The 20,907-nt window shown below is 41.0% G+C and overlaps 2 protein-coding genes across 3 annotated transcripts in view; one reads left to right on the top strand and one right to left on the bottom strand.

Moving 5' to 3' along the window:
• LOC134874037 (netrin receptor UNC5C-like) overlaps positions 1-6,623 on the top strand; it is a 162,093-nt gene extending 155,470 nt beyond the window's left edge. For both annotated transcript variants that reach the window (XM_063898010.1, XM_063898009.1), the window contains 3 exons: positions 181-345; positions 2,058-2,236; positions 2,932-6,623. In XM_063898010.1, the coding sequence (XP_063754080.1) occupies positions 181-345; positions 2,058-2,236; positions 2,932-3,091 (504 nt within the window). In that variant the 3' untranslated portion in view covers positions 3,092-6,623. The remainder of the gene's footprint in view (positions 1-180; positions 346-2,057; positions 2,237-2,931) is intronic.
• Positions 6,624-9,526: 2,903 nt separating this feature from the next.
• Positions 9,527-20,907, bottom strand: part of bmpr1ba (bone morphogenetic protein receptor, type IBa) — a 29,071-nt gene continuing 17,690 nt past the window's right edge. Inside the window, exons 2-11 of the mRNA XM_063898335.1 lie at positions 18,963-19,125; positions 16,341-16,440; positions 15,978-16,080; positions 13,595-13,691; positions 13,215-13,353; positions 12,344-12,536; positions 11,219-11,516; positions 10,827-11,002; positions 10,540-10,670; positions 9,527-10,445 (exon numbers count right to left, since the gene is read on the bottom strand). Of these exons, the coding sequence (XP_063754405.1) occupies positions 10,320-10,445; positions 10,540-10,670; positions 10,827-11,002; positions 11,219-11,516; positions 12,344-12,536; positions 13,215-13,353; positions 13,595-13,691; positions 15,978-16,080; positions 16,341-16,440; positions 18,963-19,125 (1,526 nt within the window). The 3' untranslated portion in view covers positions 9,527-10,319. The remainder of the gene's footprint in view (positions 10,446-10,539; positions 10,671-10,826; positions 11,003-11,218; positions 11,517-12,343; positions 12,537-13,214; positions 13,354-13,594; positions 13,692-15,977; positions 16,081-16,340; positions 16,441-18,962; positions 19,126-20,907) is intronic.

Here is a 20,907-nt window from a genome sequence, read left to right as displayed (position 1 = left end):
ACTAGCACCATGGCTCATTGTCGGTTGTCACAGTGCATTAAGTTCCAGAGTTAAATACCTTCACAATCCTTCACTTTGATGCATTACCATTGATAATAACATTTATTAAAAACACTTTTACATGATTAGAAATTGCTTTGCCAATTGTGCATTTCATCAATGTTTTTTTTTTTTTTTCAGGAGATCCCATTCTACCAGGTGTGGAGCGGCAGTCAGAGAACGCTTCACTGTACCTTCACCCTGGAGAGACTGAGCCCAGCCACCACAGAGATCAGCTGCAAACTGTGTGTGCGGCAGGTGGAGGGAGAAGGACAGATCTTTCAGCTCAGCAGCACATTGGAGGAGGTAAGTTTGTTGAAATCCAGATGCACAAACTAAAACAGACATTCTGTTTGTTTGGCATTGGCTGTATGTATTAAAGAGCTGCAGAAGACAGACGCTCCTTTTACTATACTTCTTCATTCCTGTATTAAAGGTCCTAAAGTCACTAAGTTTTCCGCTATCCGTCAGACAGTCAGCGTTCCTGCTATGGTTCTGTGACTCTGTTCAATCATTCATACGGGGCTGGAGGTCACATAACACGAGTGGAATAACTCCTCTTTGATTTTGCTCATCCATGTAACCACAAAGTCACTGTGTGTGTGTGTGTGTGTGTGTGTGTGTGTGTGTGTGTGTGTGTGTGTGTGTGTGTGTGTGTGTGTGTGTGTGTGTGTGTGTGTGTGTGTGTGTGTGTGTGTGTGTGTGTGTGTGTGTGTGTGTGTGTGTGTGTGTGTCTGTGTGTGTGTGTGTCTTTGTATCACGTGAAGGTCAGACAGTTTTTGGGAATGTCACTGCTTTTATTTCACACACACTTTTCACAGGATTTTTAACCCCTTAGTTAAACAGGTATGTTGGTTTTTGACTGCATATAGTGAAACTGATCAAAGGTCCAATTGTCGTTTTGTTTTTTGGTGAATTTACAGTAGATTCTCATGTGGAAATTTCCATACTGAAAATACACTTGTTATTGCTCTCAGGTGAAAAGATTTGCACAGTGTCTAAACACTCACCTTTTCAGAATTTCTCCTGTGATCCTCTACTTACTTCATTACGCCTTCCGGCAAATTATTGCAAAACAATCAGCGTTTTGGGGGGCAAAAGCTGCACCATGAAAATGCTCAATGAAAATGTGTACTTCTTTTGGGGAAATGAAAGTCACTGTATGAAAGTGTAGTAGTATTATGTTTAATCAGTTGTAATCTATTTTAATAGGTCATACCCAATCTCACAAAATAATGACTATGCTCACAGGGTATGTTTGGCAAGAATGGTGAATATACCTGAATAGCTAAAGCAGTATTTATTGAGTCTCTTTGTGAATGTGTTGAATAAAAAGATGTAGTCTCTCCAGATGGCGGAGTCCTGCATGTTGACAATGAAAATAAAGCAGGTTTAAAGCATTTATAATTTTAAGAGAGGAACAGAAATGTCCCTTTGCATCCATCAGAAAATCCCCAGCAGCTGAGAGCTTTCTGTTAGGTAGACGCAGTAAAAAGTGATCATTCACATCAACAGTGGCAGTTGTTGTTTCCTCTGCCAAGGCACATTCATTAGGTTGCTGCCTCCTCTCAGCCCAGCAGTGGTAGATTAATGGGATGAAGGTTGAGGAAGAGACAGAGATAGACAGCGACAGGAAAGAGAGAGTGCTTGGGAAGTAGATCTTTATGTTTGTTTCACTCTTGTATTAATTAGGAGACTTATTTCGAATTGGTCTCGTCGAAAGCAGTAAGCAGATAGACAACCAGATTATTTTCCAGAAGGAAGGAGACATTTCTGAAATATCAATATGACAGATTTAACTTGATGCCACCTGCCACATGTATCCACAAAAAATTATCCATATGTTACTTTAAGACTTCAATTGGATGGCCCATAGATCTATCCCTGTTCTCCTGCGTCTCGAATAAAGGAGTAACAGTGTTTCGAAGTGCAGATTTTTTTCTCTCCAAGATTAGTTGAAATAACTGATATTATATCCTTAGACCAACAATTGACCAGTTTCTTTCTGTTTTTGCCAGGATCTCCAGTGCATAGACACGTCCCTGATGGACCCTGCCAGTAATATCACCACTTTAGTTGGACCCAATGCATTCCGTATTCCCTTATCCATCAGACAAAAGCTGTGTGGCAGTCTGGATGCACCACAAACCAGAGGCAATGACTGGAGGATGCTGGCCCGCAACCTCAACCTTGACAGGTGACCAATCAGACACACACACACGTACACATAAAAGCAGGATCTCAGTTATAGAGTTTAATACCACTATCACATAATGCAGACAGATGGAGGCTGTGACTGAAAGTAAGGAGAAAAAAAAAAGTTATTAATTAAGTGATGAAAATAGCTTATTGGTTGTTTTGAGAAATAAAAAAGTTTGTAGACAGTGCAGGCTTAGAGACAGGAAAGAGGAGAGGAGTCATGTACACGTCTCTGGTATTTAAACAGGAGCAGAGTGTGCCAACAGTACCATCACAGGATTTACAAAGGAACGGAAAGTCTCATTTGCTCCTCATGGGATGCAACTCTGATGACTTTTTTTATACTTAAAGCAGCTCCAATACTTTATTAACAGATGGTTCAGCATTAGACGTTTTTCTCTGCAACCATTGTGTAATTCAAAGTGTATTTGCGGCTGTTCTCCCTGTAGACTTTTAGGTACAACACTTCTCTCTGAACATTAAGATGTGGTCTTTGTTGTGATTTTTTGTTGCAGCATGTGGCTATAGTATAATTTAGTTTTTTCCTATTCCCAGTTGATTCATGATGTAACTCCAGGAACACAAGACTCTTTCTCTAAGTAACTTAGTGCTAAAAGGTGGGAGAAGGAAATCTACTCTGTCTTTTAATATTCACAAAATATGTCGTCCCTCTGCTCTCGCTGAACTCTTCAGGTATCTGAACTACTTTGCTACCAAGTCCAGTCCCACAGGAGTGATCCTGGATCTGTGGGAGGCCCAGCACTTCCCCGATGGAGACCTAAACGAACTGGCCGCTGTGCTGGAGGAGATGGGCCGCCATGACGGCAGCTTCTCCATGACAACAGAACAGTGAAGGAGCAACGTGGTTACCTTGAGAACGACAGAACTCTGAAGACGATTACACGTGATTCCCCACGGTCGATGCTGCAGCGGTGGGCAACAATGAGGATAAATGTTCAAGCTGGTGCTGAAGACTGTGTGTATCTGTGTGTTTATATGACCAGCGTTGGAGTGTTGTGTGTGACCGAGGGGAGATATAACCCAACAAAAAACGAAGTATATCAGGAACAAACAAAACATACACACACCTGAAAAAAAGATCTTGTCTGGTGTAACACTAGTTGTTTTCTTGCTGTTACTTTATAGTGAACAAAGAGAAGCAGAGAAAAGAGGCAGTGGAGGCACTGACCTTGAAGCCTATAGCCATTCTATAGGAATGGAACAGAATCATAAAAGGAGGGAAGCTAAACTAATTACAAAAGAGTGGGTGAAGGTAGAGTGAGGAAAAAGAGGAGTGAGTCTGAGAGGAGACTCTTCAGTTAGATAACAGTAAACACATGGAGATGCTAAACTGATTACAAAAGGGAGGGAGGACGTAAACATGAAATGATGGCCGCAGGTGATCTTCTGTACCAACAGGATGGAAAACAGATAATGAGAGGGGAGAAAATGAAGTGATCCCTCACCTGTGAGCCTTGTCTGTACATGTCTCGCCAGTACAGTTTGTTGTCTTTATATCGTTTCCTAGGGAACGCTAGATGTATTCTGCTGTCCATATGTGTGGATCATTTCCATCTGACAGAATTTATTACCCAGTGACTCTCAATCAAATGGTCCTTACCAGAAACAAGCACGACACTTCAGGTTTCTCCATTGTTGGCTGACATAATAAGTTATACATTAGGTATCCAGTGTGAGGCTTTCCTCCAAATGCATGGAAGATATTAAATCTTCCAAGTAACAGGAAGTCTAGATGACATAAGTCCAGGTAAGTTTACTTGCTGTCCACTTGCATTTAAATTGTACTTTTTTATTAAAGGCAATACAAAGATGATTACACTCCAGATGGATGCACGCAACAACTTCTTTTTAGTTGTTCGTTTTCCGCAGTGGATGGTTGTCTCAGACTTGTGAAACTGTCTTTCTTGAGGCATAGTTAATATCACACTTATGATAAACAGATAAAGAGGACAAAGATGCAGACTTTATGAAAAGTACAGTATTTTATAATCTTTATGTGAATGAGACAGCAAAAAGGTTTCTTACTTACTTTTGAAGTTTCACTATGAGCATGAGTGCAGGAGTGATCTTCTAGCGACATGCATCCCTTAAATAAAACCAAGCGTTTACTAGTTTTCTAAAGTGTGGCTGCTGCTCCCTTTTGCCCCAAAGAGGAGTTGTCTGAACGAAGCTGTAGTGCAGATGCAGAAAAGCTGCAGGCTTGGGAATTCCAGCCATGGCTACCACATTTGGTTAACCACAACCTCAGTTCCAGAAGTCTCTCTGAAAGACTGTCAGGCTTGTTTCTGGACAGGGTCCAACTAAGAGAGAACTGAGAGAGGGCTAAAAGGGATGAAACTCAAAGTGTATTAAAATACACTTGTATAGAAACTACCATAGTATTATGTGATACAGTTGATATTCATAATCGCAAAAGATACACAATATACTGATTTTCATAAATCCTTTTTTTATTTACTAAAATATATATAACATATATTTCTGTCATATCTTCGGGCATCTCATCATCACAGGATGTCAGTTGTGTTGTCTGCCTTCAGGGTACATTGTGTTGATTCACTTGTGAGCTGATCATGGTCACTAGCACCCTCCAGTGGATTTGGAAGAATAACAGCATTTACATTTTTGATCGTTTGAAACGTGTAAATACATGAGTATCATGTTCATTCTAATTACCTTTATTACCATAATATTATTTTGTTCCTCTGTCATTATTATTTGACTTACATTGACATTGTTATTTCTTATATTTTTGCCATTTTAATGTTTTTATGGGTGTGAACTGTATGGGGGGATGAAATCTGTAACATATCAGTTAGTTGCCCTTTATCTAAAATAATGTTCTGCAGCAACTAACATTCCAGCTCATGGTGTTTTCGTTGAAAAAGTTGCAAATTAGAGCTTAAAATCAAGATACCAACTAAAGGGGCCGACTGTATGTAATATAAAGTGTAATTTTGTGTTTTGCATAACAACGTTGTGAGGATAGGCTGGCGTTTTAATGTGTGCATAGACTTGGGTCAGCAGTGTCTGAAGAAAAAAAAAAAACTGCCTTATTTTTAGTGGCTTTTAAGTAGATTTCTTATGCCCCTGGGGACACGAACCACATTGACCATGTTAAGGACAACATGAAAATTCAGTTCAAAGGGAATACAGGTAAAATCTATGAATCTGCTCTGAATTATGGAGAGACGCCATATGAAACTGAACATCAGGTATGTAGAGGAGATACTGAGGAGGATATGTTAAAGAAAAGTGGGCAAAGGCTGAGTAAATACCAGTACAAAAGGTCAGATATTTACCTTTTCATGGTGTATTTTTTCTGGTTGCTGTCCACGCAGGAAGAAACCTTAAGATATTGATTTTACACAACATTTCTTTTTAAATATGCTTGTAAAAAATCTGACCTCTTGTATTGGTGTACAACCTCGAAGACATGCAGGCCTCAAATTGATGAGTCTTTTAATTTTGGATAGCCTTATCATCCAAATTAGACCGTTAAATGATGGAGTGGATGTTTTATTATGTTTCCAAATGTAACTGCTGATGTCAGGAAACAAAGGGAAGAGTTACGTTAGTTTTGAGGATAAAAGCCTAAACATTAAGTTTATTTCAGAAGAAAATATGCACTCAAAAGTCATGACAGTATCTCTGTTTGATCATCAACATCGCTTAGTTACTCAAATGCAGAATACATGCTGATTAACGTGTGCAAGGCGACGATTGGTCAGGAGATGTAAGAAACGTGTTACTGTGTAACTTGGCCCATAATCTGATCCTCGCCATGTTCTAAGTCTACGGTATACAGCAGGTCAGACTGTTTGTTAATGGAGTAGACTAAGGGTGGGGGTTTCAAGAGGAACGCATACGTTGGGCCTCAAGAAAGTGATCCTTCGTGATGTGGAAATTTAAAAAAGTAGTGTTAAGATATCAAAGTATGTACAAAATATTTTGTATCCACAATATGTACAGTTGTGTACTGTCAGCTATATTTGGCAAATTTGAGAATACAAAAGAATAGCAGGACAGTTAGATTTTAGTTTGTATGTTTTCAAGTTTTTATTTAAGTTTCTTTCCTTTTTTGTAAAAGCAGTGTCTACTATGCAAATTTGGCATTGGTTATCATGATAGAAGTCTATAACTAGAGCTGTGCTTGTAAGTGCATTTTTATTTTACTATAAGGGGTGTTTTGATTATTGCGGGGTAGTGTTGGTCCATTTTTGCTAATTCTGGCACGCTTCATGAATCTTGCTCAATCTTGTTGTATGCTCGCCTCTCTATCTCCTCTAATTGTTTTCTGTACAAAGTGTAAGAAAGAATTTTTAAGACAATTAATAAATTATATTTATAAGCAACGCTGATAATATGTTGTGCCTATGGTGGCTTATTTTTACAGAAATGTTTTACGAAATAGTTGAATGCTTTCATGTTGTATTGAGGTGTGTACTGCAAGGTTCCAAAAGCAATAGTCCATGATGATTATAGATACATGTCATTTGCAATGCTTTGATTTTTACCTTTCTGTGTTACTATTACCAGTTGCCAAACTCAAAGAGTATTTGGATAAAGCAGCATGTAGACGAAGCAATGGAAACAAAAAAATGCTTATGGTGTAGCTGTTTAACATGCTGTGTGCTCAGCAGCTCCACTGTGTTGCAATGAGGCATGCACTTTTCTTTAAACAAGGAAATATGGAGAGCTTGCCTTAACAGTAAGAGGCACCTGGGAGACTAGTTAGTATGCTCCTCATCCAGCCACCACAAACTGTGAATCAGCCATGTCCATGAGTGAAACACTTTATTGGGGGAATGTTCAGCCTTTTACTGAATTAGAAACACCACTTTCTCTCACAGACAACTACAGTAGGTACATATTAAATAAGGCACAACATCCAAAGAGGAAAGCGAGGGCATGTATAACACAACACATCTGCCAGAACCTGGACAATAACAAAGAATCCCACAATTTTAGTTGGCAGATTTATAAAAACAAAAAGACTACTCATTGACCTGAAGGAAAGTTTATCATGGATTTTACAAGTGGACTAAAAAGACTTACAATGATTGGATGTGGTAGCAGACAACCTAACATTGTGCTTACTGTGATGATGAAAGCTGTCCACATTTACCTTGAGAAACATTTCATACTAAGGCGGTAAGGCTGTTTAAGCTTCCTAATACTTGACTGCTACCATGTGAGAATTTGAATCAGTGGAGAATTTCCCCTGAAAAAACACAGATGATTGAAATTGTAATGACTCAACTGCCATTTGATTTCAGTGTGTCAGCTGCAAATGGTTTATTATGGTGAATCAGCTCAACATATACTTTAATGTATGATTCAGCCTGGTGGTCAGAAAGAAAGATCCTTTCGATGTTTACTGGGTAAAAGTGTTGCTTTGGGTATGATAGGGGATGTTTTCTCGGACCAGTCGCTTTTTCAACAATACTGTGTGTGTTATATCTTTAGTGTGGGCGCCTGGTCCGGCTGACTAACACATACAGTACATATCCACCCACCATCATTCTACTAGATTTTATTGGGAGTTTCTGAATGAAAAAAGTCCGCTGTGCAAACAACTTGTGGAACCCCTAAACTAACACCGGCACAATCCCACACATTTATAATAGATCACTACATCAGAGAAGTCATCAATACAGTGAGTGTACAACAATTTCTGATTGCCTTGGCAGACCTTCCTTTCTGAAATTGCTGCGGACCTATGGGTGGCAACGTTTTGCTTCATTGGTATTATTACTGCAAAGCCCCCTTTCCTAAAAACAGGGCAAGGAAACACAGGTGTGTAGAGCCTCTATACAGAATTAATTTGGAAATATCAACTTCACAAAGAACAGTTTGAGTTTTACATGAAAACATGCTGTTGCATACAGTGGGGCAAAAAAGTATTTAGTCAGCCACCAATTGTGCAAGTTCTTCCATTTAAAAAGATGAGAGAGGCCTGTAATTTTTATCATAGGTATACCTCAACTATGAGAGACAGAATGAGAAAAAACAATCCAGGAAATCACATTGTAGGATTTTTAATGAATTAATTGGTCAATTCCTCGGTAAAATAAGTATTTGGTCACCTACAAACAAGCAAGATTTCTGGCTCTCACAGACCTGTAACTTCTTCTTTAAGAGGCTCCTCTGTCCTCCACTCGTTACCTGTATTAATGGCACCTTTTTTAAGTCGTTATCAGTATAAAAGACACCTGTCCACAACCTCAAACAGTCATACTCCAAACTCCACTATGGCCAAGACCAAAGAGCTGCCAAAGGAGACCAGAGACAAAATTGTAGACCTGCACCAGGCTGGGAAAACTGAATCCCAGAACCACACGGGGGGACCTAGTGAATGACCTGCAGAGAGCTGGGACCAAAGTAACAGAGGCTACCATCAGTAACACACTACGCCGCCAGGGACTTAAATCCTGCAGTTCCAGACGTGTCCCCCTGCTTAAGCCAGTACATGTCCAGGCCCGTCTGAAGTTTGCTAGAGGGCATTTGGATGATCCAGAAGAGGATTGGGAGAATGTCATATGGTCAGATGAAACCAAAATAGAACTTTTTGGTAAAAACTCAACTCGTCGTGTTTGGAGGAGAAAGAATGCAGAGTTGCATCCAAAGAACACCATACCTACTGTGAAGCATGGGGGTGGAATCATCATGCTTTGGGGCTGTTTTTCTGCAAAGGGACCAGGACGACTGATCCGTGTAAAGGAAAGAATGAATGGGGCCATGTATCGTGAGATTTTGAGTGAAAACCTCCTTCCATCAGCAAGGGCACTGAAGATGAAGCGTGGCTGGGTCTTTCAGCATGACAATGATCCCAAACACACCGCCAGGGCAACGAAGGAGTGGCTTCGTAACAAGCATTTCAAGGTCCTGGAGTGGCCTAGCCAGTCTCCAGATCTCAACCCCATAGAAAATCTTTGGAGGGAGTTGAAAGTCCTGTGTTGCCCAGCGACAGCCCCAAAACATCACTGCTTTAGAGGAGATCTGCATGGAGGAATGGGCCAAAATACCAGCAACAGTGTGTGAAAACCTTGTGAAGACTTACAGAAAACGTTTGACCTCTGTCATTGCCAACAAAGGGTATATAACAAAGTATTGAGATGAACTTTTGTTATTGACCAAATACTTATTTTCCACAATAATTTGAAAATAAATTCATTAAAAATCCTACAATGTGATTTTCTGGATTTATTTTTCTCATTCTGTCTCTCATAGTTGAGGTATACATATGATAACAATGACAGGCCTCTCTCATCTTTTTAAATGGGAGAACTTGCACAATTGGTGGCTGACTAAATAATTTTTTGCCCCACTGTATGTCATATCCCATTATAACAAAAAAAACAGGTGTACCTTTTCTTCAGTGTCTGAAAATCTTACAAAACAAAACTTTTAAAGCCTCAACATACACTTTTTTTCTGCCACAGTGTCAGTCATTGCAACCAAAAGCAGGCAAATCAAGAGTGACAGACGTGTTCAATCCAATTGTAACAAAGGCAGTAGTGAGTTGACAGTGTTTAGAGAGGAGGTGTCATGAGGCAATAAGCCTAATGCTTTATCAATGGGACCTTCATCTACAGGTAGGCTAGCTTTCACAGAAAGCATTGATATAGTATTCCACTCACTAGTCAGTAGCTTGTTGGCATATTTCTGCAGCTACAGTACCAAGTTTAACTTACATTTCTTTTTCTCCAGGGCTTTTGGAGCATGTGAACAGGAAACTGGTTTAGAGTCCTTAAACTAGTCTGAAATGAAAATGACTCAACTCCTCTGATCGCCAGAACAGGGTGGGACGGATTGTTTTTAATGAGTTTCACTTTGAGTTAACCACCCTAATCCTGTAATACATTTTTTCAAAGGGGGACCCGGACTCTCGTGTTCTGTGCATCTGGTCTCGTAGTTTGTGATCCTGCGATTTCCAAGTGGTGATCATGCTTCCTGTTCCACCTCCTTTTCCAAAGATTTTGCATCCTGGACCAGAGCCAGTGTGACAGTAAGTGCCCTTTCCGCGTCTGTGTAAACACACACCTGGAAGGGCCTGCTCACAGCTTGATGTCCTGCGATTCTGACATCTTGGCAAGTGTCTTTTTTACCCGTAGGGCTGTGAGGCGGGAGGCCGGGTTGTGGGCCCAGCATTCTGTCATCAGCTTCCCCATCTGTCTCAAACACTGAGGAGATACAGATTATGTTAGGAAGGTCATTAGTTTGTGTGTGTATGATAGCATGTCTGAGTTGACTATGGACTATTTAGATGTATTTTACCTCATCGCTGGTCCACCGATTAGGAAATGATGGTCGTAGTCTCTTGATGCAGACCACCTCTCTCATGTCCTCATATGAAGGGTCTGTAGATACTAGCTCATGGTATGGCAACTGGTACTCTTCAAGGATCCCTACAACAAATAAGATGCAGTTGAAACACACTCTGGTCATGTATCAAGATTTCAAAATCAATAGAGCATAGCCATCTGAAACAGTACATTCTTTGTGGCATTTAAAAGGAGTTGTGACCAAAAATATAAAACTATGTAAGTAAAAAGTAGATTTACCTCCTGAGACACAACGCCGCGCGATCTCCCAGAGAATAAGACCGAAACTGTACATGTCAGCCATGATGTATGACTGAAAGTGACTTGTGTTCAGAGTCTCATCTAGAACCTCCGGAGGCATGTAGCGTTTTGTGCCCACTCTGGTGTTGGGAGGGATGTCGACCTCATTGGTGTCACTGCAGAGATCAAAGTAACAATTTTAGATTAAAGATGAATGAACTATGCACATTACTGAACCCTCTGCGATAATAGAAGTTCAAAGTATTCTGATTTATGAAAACCAAACCTACCAAAGCTTACAATTCAGCAAAATGTGAATTCAAGACAAGAATTAATGAGGAATATTTTGGGAAAATATGCTTAATAGCAACAAAAGTGACTGACTGACTCACCTTATAAACTTGACTGCCAGTCCCAGGTCAGCTATACAGCAGGTCCCATTTCTTTTTACCAGTATGTTCTTGCTCTTTAGATCCCTGTGGGCAATGGCAGGTTTGCCCTGGGTGCCAAAGATCTCAGTGTGGAGGTGACTGAGGCCAGACACAGAGGAGTAGGCCAGTCGCAGCATGGCTTTATTGTCGAGAGTGGTTGATTTGAGGTAGTCATACAAAGAGCCGTTTTCATGGTAGTCAGTGATTAGGTAGAGTTGGGTCCAGGAGCCAGTTCCTTTAATGTCAGCAGCTATAAAACCTGAGAATGTAGCGAGAGTGAAGAGAGGAGTCAGGGAGTCTGTCTTCACTGTAAGGTTAGCTGTGAAGATAAATAGGTTAGGCTCAATCCTAGAATTTGAGCAGAACCAGATAAAAAACAGTTTTCAGATGAGTCCAATACATTTCATTTTATCCAAAATCATGCAACTTCAGTATACATATAATGTCATTTAGGGATTTAAAGTTGAACTTAATTTTAGGATTTTAACATTTGCCTTATTTGGTGAATTTGATGATCCCAGTGTCTAATTAAAAAACAAAACATGCAGTATCGACTGTAGCCAACATTATGCACAGCAGCTCCACAGAGTCTGTCTTCTAGTTTACTGGCAGGTGATCTTTTGCCCGACTTCTTAATTACTATGCATCTTGTAGTGTTTAATTATGCAATCTTTCGTTTGCAGTCTGTTGTTGTCTACATTGTAATTTGTTGTGGCGTACATTCTCTGGGCCATAATTGATCGTTTTTGGCAGTGAGTGCAGTGTGGTGCAGCAACATTAACAATGGACAGTCCCACTTGCATTGGTAAAGTTTCAGTACCCCAACTCATCCATCTGACAGTCCATAATTTAGGATTGCTGCAACTATATAAGAAAAAGTAATTTATTATATTTTGCTTCAAATCCCTGTAACTTTATTCATTGAATGATGGAGCACTAAGAGTATATGTTAATCGATTTTTAAGACAGGGGAAAATTGCAAAGACAGACAAATAGGGAGGTGAATGAGACAAAAACAAAACAGGCAGAAGAAGCAGCATTAGAAGAGGTTACACATGAAAAATGACAGAAAGAAGCCAATCTTACCAAGGATGTTCTCATGTCTCATCAGAACGGTCTGGTAAATCTCAGTCTCTCTGAACCAACTGGCCTCCTCAGTGGTGAAGAAAACTTTAACGGCCACTTTCTCTGCCCTCCATCTGCCCATCCACACCTCTCCATACCTCCCCTTGCCTATCTGCTTCACCATCTGGATCTGCTTGGCTATAGTTCGCTGTACCTAAAGGGAAGCAAAAGATATAAAACACTTTAGAGTCTAACTTCTTAGATTTTAAGAAAAGTTATTAAATCGATGTGTGTTTTGCATTGTATGTCAGGAAATGCAACTCCTTAAATTTCAGAATGGGAACCCCAAACTAAGGTTTAGGGAGCCTTAGATGGATATAGGTTAGAGAATCGGAGGATGAAACCCTCTTTATTGTCACAAACATGCACACAGCAGAGCACACACAGTGAAATTGGTCCTCTGCATTTTACCCATCCTAGTACTAGGAGCAGTGGGCAGCTACCGTGCAGCGCCCGGGGAGCAATGGGGATTGGAGATATCCGGTGCCTTGCTCAAGGGCACCACAGCAGGGCCCAGGAGGTGAACTGGGACCTCTCCAAGTAGCAGTCCACTTTCCATATTTCAAGTCTGTTCGGGGACTTGAACCGCCACCCTACGATTCCCAGTCCAAGCCCCTACTGACTGAGCCACTGCTGGTGCTCCCCAAGCTAAGTAATAAGTATCAAATGACCACCATTATCTCCTCACATACAACCTAAATGGTAATTCACGAGAGAAAATGTAATAAAGAATGATTGATGTGATATTGATGTGCCCTAGGGTGAGCGTATAGGGGATCCAGGGTTCATTGCTTTGATCCAACAGGTGTTAGGTGCAATTTGTGTATCTCACCAACAGAGGGAGCCCTGAGCCTGAGCCGGAGCTCTGTGACTGCTCGATCAGGTCCCTCAGAGACTCTCCGGAGGGAATGTAGGTCTCGTCCTGCTCCAGACCGATACTGTACCGAGGACGAGACTCCTGACGCTTATACCTGGAAGAACACAGAAGCATTCAGAATAACTTCAAGTATCATGACATACCATACAATTACTATTTAAATTAGATTTTAATGACATAAAAGACATTTCTTAGGACATACTATTCTATGCCGTTTTTATTCATTTTTATGGCATGGTATACTCATATTCTGTTGACATTGTTTGCTGGAAACTGTAGCGAAAAGGGTGAAGACTATCTGAATTTGTGTGCATTTGATGGTCACATGTTATTACCTGAAGTAGCAGAAGACTATAATGAAAGCCAGTATGATGCTGCACACAGTGACTGAGACCAACAAGGCCATGTGGTGGATCTTCCCATCTACATAGACTGGAGAGGGGAGGGTAGAGGTGGAAGAGGGGGTCGGGGTGGCAAGAGAAGAAAAGAGAGAAGGAAAGGAAGAGAGGGAGAGAATAAAGGTATGAAAAGAGATAAAAACAATGTTAGATGGAAACAAAAAACACTGTCCCTGTTCTGAGGAAAAACTTGAATTTCTTAGTCAATTTCTGCTCAAGAAATTTAGGCTACAACCTAACAAGCATCAAATAAAATAGTTTAACATCCCCAAAACATGGAGGGAAATAGAGAAAAGTATTCCAAGAAATAAGTCATTGTTACAAGCCACTTGAAAGAACCGCTGTACAGGTAATCAAATACAAATCATATTTCACTCATCAATGTTTCATTTTCTTCTGGCACACACTCTTTTCCACTAAGGCCCCAGTCTGAAGCGAGAGAAAGCCCTTAGCCTAGTCGATGAATTCTCTTCCTGATCCTCGATGATGAGACGACCCCTCCCTCTCTGCTCTGTGTCTGCTCTCTCCCAGCAGCAGTCAGGGAGGGTCGTTAGTTTGAAGTGGGGACACCTGTGAGTGTCTCCACAGAGGCTAGCAGGCTTTACTCCTCGTTGCTCTCTCTCTCTTCCAGGAGCCACCCAGACCCAGTTTTGGTTTGTCTCTCGCCTGCTACTCATACAAACACCCACTTTACACTCACCCTGTCTTTGATAATATGTTATCACTTAAATGCATAACTAAACTAGTTGCCTGACTTGTCTCCCATCTTTTGTCACATTCCCTGAGCCGGTTTGTGACAAGTAGGGGCTCGTCCATCTCACAGCTTGTTCGTTGTGTGGTCATGATTCAATGACTTTTGTCCAAGGGGGAAATGTAAGGTCTTGTTTGCGGATATGGCATTTTAGGACGGATTACAAAGATGGTGAGTTTGGTGCTGTTTTTATTTTTCTTCTTCTCTCAATTACCTGTTTGGAACTTTGGAAATAGTGGTCATTGTGGGCCAGTGTTGATATCAGTTGAGCAGGAGTATCCTTTTCCCTGTTGCAGATTGGCAGCATATTCCCCCATGGGATTTGTGATGGGGATCTTAGGCGGAAAGTGGGTAGAGCTTATGCTCGGGAGCACCTCCGGGGCAGTGGTGGTGTCGCCAGTTTCTGTTTGCTTTTTCCACAACACTGGTTTGGTTTGGTTTGCATAAGTACCCCCCACCATGAACTGCACGAAGACTAGGAGGGGAGTTATCTAGCTAAACATTGTTTTGTAGATGAGGGATCGGGAATAGGTCTCCTGTTCTCCCTTTCTTTGTCCTCTGGGGGTTGGTAGTGTTGCACTGAGAAGATGGCTTCTGTTGTAGACAGTTTTTGTCAGAATCCTTCTGAGTTGCTATTGGATCTGCACACCAAAGAGCAGCTTTTGAGGATTGCAGAGCACTATGATGTTTATGCTCCTGACAAAAAATGAAACGAAAGTGTGAAAAGTGATTTGAAAGGGGGTTTGACTAAGACATTAAGGGCACTAAGGCATTTTGGGTGCACAGACTGTGGAAGGTTCAGGGCCCAGTGTATCTCCAGCTAATACTGGGTTATTAACGTTTGAGCAACAAAAGGAGTTGTTACAATTGCAATTAAGGCAACAGGTAAAACAGGAACGGATGAAGTACTATAAGGAGGTGGAAATTGAAGCTATTAAGCACAAAACTGAGTGTGCAAAGTTGGATGTTGAAAATTATCGGTTGCAGTTGGTGAAGGAGGGTACGTTTTCAGGTGTACTCAGTGCTGATAGCCAAAATACAGTGAGCAGGAACTCTGATTTTGTTACTAATGTTCGGATGCTTCCAAGGTTTAGTGAGTCCGATCCAGACACTTTCTTTTCCCTGTTTGAGAGAATTGCAGATGCCAGAGACTGGCCCGACTCGGAAAGAGTCAGATTGGGGTTTCAGATTGATGACTGCCCTCGCCGGCTGCTGGGGTTTGTGATTTCTCTGGGAGTCCAGGCTTCGGTCTCTCAAATACACAAAAAGACTCTGACACTTGCATATGGAGTATAGTGTAAACAGTAGAGACCTCGGTATTCCCTTGACACTTAGCAGCTCCAGGACATTTTGACAGTAAATCCTGTTGTCTCCACCACTTAAGCCGTCTTTGTCTCTCCGAACATGTCATGATATCTTTAATCCTGTGTGCCACAACACCATCAATCACAGTTATTTGCCCTGTCTTTATTTATTGTACGCTGTCAATGCCACCTGCCATCTGGAGAAAAACGCTATTTTGTGTGTTTCATGGGGGAAGAAAGAGTGGAGAAAGATAGATACACTTACGAGGTGGTTTAAGTGGTGGTAGTGTAGGATACAAGTTTCTATTACAGTAATCTTGGTCTGCACAGCACTCCAATGATCTCCTTTGAAGTGCGTTCCCCGTGTCCTGGAAGACAGAAATTTAATTATTTTTTTCTGTTTCTCCTTTTTTATTAGTTATATGTTCCGTTTCTTATTAAGTTATGACTCTAACCATAAATTGAATTTTATTGTCTCTGTTTTGTGTCATAGTAAATTGAAAATGTTTTGATATAAAACAGGGTTGAATTAAGTGGTTAAGATAAAGCTATGAGATAAAGGATGCTAAATAATTAGTTGCAGAAGAGACCAGTTTCTTATATTGTGCTATGACAGTCATCTACTCACCCTACACTGAAACTCTGATCCGGCCAGTCCAAGACAACCTGCACTCTGGACCGGTACCCCGCCCTCCTCCTCCACCATGGTATAACAGTGGCCATCCGTCCTGGAAAACAAGGACACTAAGTAAAGCAACTTCCGAAAGAATAACCACTAATAACTCAGATGCAAGTGTGTTACATGTCCTATAAAATAAGATTTACTTTATTAATCCCAGACTGGAAAATGTTTGCGTTGCAGCAGCAAAATACAATACACAATATGAATAGGAATAAAATAAGAAATAAACAATTCTAAAGAATGAACATCTTACAGAATAAATAAAAATAAAGCGGCTTTATATATCTATCTCTATACATCTATCTATATATATATATATAGATAGATGTGTGTGTGTGTGTGTGTACAGTGGGGCAAAAAAGTATTTAGTCAGCCACCAATTGTGCAAGTTCTCCCATTTAAAAAGATGAGAGAGGCCTGTAATTTTTATCATAGGTACACTTCAACTATGAGAGACAGAATGAGAAAAACAAATCCAGGAAATCACATTGTAGGATTTTTAATGAATTAATTGGTAAATTCCTCGGTAAAATAAGTATTTGGTCACCTACAAACAAGCAAGATTTCTGGCTCTCACAGACCTGTAACTTCCTCTTTAAGAGGCTCCTCTGTCCTCCACTCGTTACCTGTATTAATGGCACCTTTTTGAACTCGTTATCAGTACAAAAGACACCTGTCCACAACCTCAAACAGTCATACTCCAAACTCCACTATGGCCAAGACCAAAGAGCTGTCAAAGGAGACCAGAGACAAAATTGTAGACCTGCACCAGGCTGGGAAAACTGAATCTGCAATAGGTAAGCAGCTTGGTGTGAAGAAATCAACTGTGGGAGCAATTATTAGAAAATGGAAGACATACAAGACCACTGCTAATCATCCTCGATCTGGGACTCCACGCAAGATCTCACCCCGTGGGGTCAAAATGATCACAAGAACGGTGAGCAAAAATCCCAGAACCACACGGGGGGACCTAGTGAATGACCTGCAGAGAGCTGGGACCAAAGTAACAGAGGCTACCATCAGTAACACACTACGCCGCCAGGGACTTAAATCCTGCACTTCCAGACGTGTCCCCCTGCTTAAGCCAGTACATGTCCAGGCCCGTCTGAAGTTTGCTAGAGGGCATTTGGATGATCCAGAAGAGGATTGGGAGAATGTCATATGGCCAGATGAAACCAAAATAGAACTTTTTGGTAAAAACTCAACTCGTCGTGTTTGGAGGAGAAAGAATGCAGAGTTGCATCCAAAGAACACCATACCTACTGTGAAGCATGGGGGTGGAAACATCATGCTTTGGGGCTGTTTTTCTGCAAAGGGACCAGGACGAATGAATGGGGCCATGTATCGTGAGATTTTGAGTGAAAACCTCCTTCCATCAGCAAGGGCACTGAAGATGAAGTGTGGCTGGGTCTTTCAGCATGACAATGATCCCAAACACACCGCCAGGGCAACGAAGGAGTGGCTTCGTAAGAAGCATTTCAAGGTCCTGGAGTGGCCTAGCCAGTCTCCAGATCTCAACCCCATAGAAAATCTTTGGAGGGAGTTGAAAGTCCGTGTTGCCCAGCGACAGCCCCAAAACATCACTGCTTTAGAGGAGATCTGCATGGAGGAATGGGCCAAAATACCAGCAACAGTGTGTGAAAACCTTGTGAAGACTTACAGAAAACGTTTGACCTCTGTCATTGCCAACAAAGGGTATATAACAAAGTATTGAGATGAACTTTTGTTATTGACCAAATACTTATTTTCCACAATCATTAGAAATTAATTCATTAAAAATCCTACAATGTGATTTCCTGGATTTTTTTTCCCCATTCTGTCTCTCATAGTTGAGGTATACCTATGATAAAAAATTACAGGCCTCTCTCATCTTTTTAAATGGGAGAACTTGCACAATTGGTGGCTGACTAAATACTTTTTTGCCCCACTGTATATATATATATTTTTTTTTCTCGGCAAGATCATGTATTGATGACGGGAGATTCGGACCACTGCGCAAAGTGTTCTCCAGCACATCCCAAAGGTTCTCAATCGGGTTCAGGTCTGGACTCTGTGGTGGCCAATCCATGTGTGAAAATGATGTCTCCCTGAACCACTCTTTCACAATTTGAGCCCGATGGATCCTGGCATTGTCATTTTGGAACATGGCCCGTGCCATCAGGGAAGAAAAAATCCATTGATGGAATAACCTGGTCATTCAGTATATTCAGGTAGTCAGTTGACCTCATTCTTTGGGCACATAACGTGGCTGAACCTAGACCAGACCAACTGCAGCAACCCCAGATCATAGCACTGCCCCCCCCCCAGGCTTGTGACCTTTTTTTGGCAGGGCAGTGTTTATGTCTATATGCAGTTGAATATGAACATAAATAACAAGTAACCTGAGTGACAATTAGACTTTTGAATTTACAAAATGTAACGCAGGATAATATTTACATTACAGTGCAGTGTATGGGTTATTAAATAAACTATAAATGTACAATGTAAGTGTAAAGTGACAAGTGATAGTGAAGTGATCCCGTTAACAGATAAGCTATGGAGCACGCGTTTCTTCTCATCTTACAGTACCTGCATGTGTTATTGGCTGAGTCTTCAGGGCAGTGGGAATAACAGTGACACCACAGTAGTCTCACGGAGGAAGAAGCAGGAGCTGTGCTGCCACTGGCCTCCTTCCCACTCTCCAATGCCTCCTTACTGGATGCTCTTAGCAGCATACTGTCCAGTATATTGCCTACAAAAAAGACAAAATGAGAAAATAACAGCAATTTAGTTGGGTAAGAGAAAGAAAAACAAGTACTCAAGTACAAGTAGATTTACAGTGGTGTGAAAACAAAAGTGTTTGCCCCCTTCCTGATTTTCTTGCATGTTTTCTCACACTTAATTGTTTCAGATCATCAAATAAATTTAAATATCAGACAAAGTGTGAGAAAGCAAGCACTCCCTCACTAACATTTGACTAGACAAAGTTCTTTGTTAAGGAAAGTAGGCAAATGTTCTAAAGAATTGTCTTTATTTAACTTAAAGTTTATAATATACATGTACATAGGCAAATAAAGATACTGTGTATTTAAATGTATTTCACTTTAAAAAAAAACACAATCACAATATCATTCACCATTTCCTTTGTTCAGACCTGGAGGCCATCTTGTGCCAGTGATCAAAGCGGGAGCACGCCTACAAGCTGCTGCTTATGTGTTCTGAGTAGGTGGAGTCTTGGCTGTGCCAATTAATTTAAAAACTATCCGTTTTGTGAAGATCTCGTTTTGTTTTGAATGTAAAATGTTTCGTAGGATAAAATAATGGATTTACTTAGACCTTGAGGATTTTCTAATATGTTGAAAACAATGTTTATTCTTTTTTAACTCTTCAATAGCCTTTCAGAGCCATGACCTGATGGCAATCGGCTATAAACGACTGGGAAGAGAAAGGAGAGGGGGCTTCTGTTTCCTTGTTGGTGAAAGAGCAGCACCTGTCGAAAGAGCAGCTTATGTTTCTGTAAAATAATGTTCTTGTGAAAGAAAACCTTTTCTCGTCGTGATGTTTATCACCTGTACCTCACATTGCAACACAAAGATAACACAAGTAAACACAAAATGCAGTTTTTAAATGGTGTTTATTATTAGGGGGGGGGTGGGGGGGGGGGAATCCAAACCTACACGGCCCTGTGTCTAAAAGTGATTGGCCCCTAATCCTAATAACTGGTTGGGCCACCCTCAGCAGCAACAACTGCAATCAAACATTTGTGATAACTGGCAATGAGTCTTTTACAGCGCTGTGGAGGAATTTTGGCCCACTCATCTTTGCAGAATTGGTGTGATTCAGCCACATAGGAGGGTTTTTGAGCATGAACCACCTTTTTAAAGGTCATGCCACAGCATCTCAATCGGATTCAGGTCAGGACTTTGACTAGGCCACTCCAAAGTCTTCATTTTGTTTTTCTTAAGTCATTCAGAGGTAAACTTGCCGGTGTGTTTTGTATCATTGTCCTGCTGCAGAACCCAAGTGCGCTTCAGCTTGAAGTCACAAACAGATGGCCGGACATTCTCCTTCAGGATTTTTTGGTAGACAGCAGAATTCATGATTCCATTTACCACAGCAAGTCTTCCAGGTCCTGAAGCATCAAAACAGCCCCAGTCCATCACACTACCACCACCATATTTTACTGTCGGTATGATGTTCCTTTTTCTGCAATGCTGTGTTACTTTTATAACAGAGGTAATGGGACACACACCTTCCACTGAGTATTTTCCCAAAAGTCTTGGGGATCATCAAGATGTTTTCTTACTCTTGGTCAGCAGTGGTTTTCATCTTAGAACTCTGCCATGCAGGCCATTTTTGCCCAGTCTTTTTCTTATGGTGGAGTCATGAACACTGACCTTAACTGAGGCAAGTGAGGACTGCAGTTCTTTGGATGTTGTTGTGGAGTCTTTTGTGACCTCTTGGATGAGTCGTCGCTGCGCTCTTGGGGTAATTTTGGTCGGCTGGCAACTCCTCGGAAGGTTCACCACTGTTC

The sequence above is a fragment of the Eleginops maclovinus genome, chromosome 12, assembly GCF_036324505.1.
Source record: "Eleginops maclovinus isolate JMC-PN-2008 ecotype Puerto Natales chromosome 12, JC_Emac_rtc_rv5, whole genome shotgun sequence".
In the NCBI taxonomy this organism is placed as follows: domain Eukaryota; kingdom Metazoa; phylum Chordata; class Actinopteri; order Perciformes; family Eleginopidae; genus Eleginops; species Eleginops maclovinus.
The sequence above is the reverse complement of the archived record's forward strand: the minus strand, read 5'-3'. Positions and strand labels throughout refer to the sequence as shown.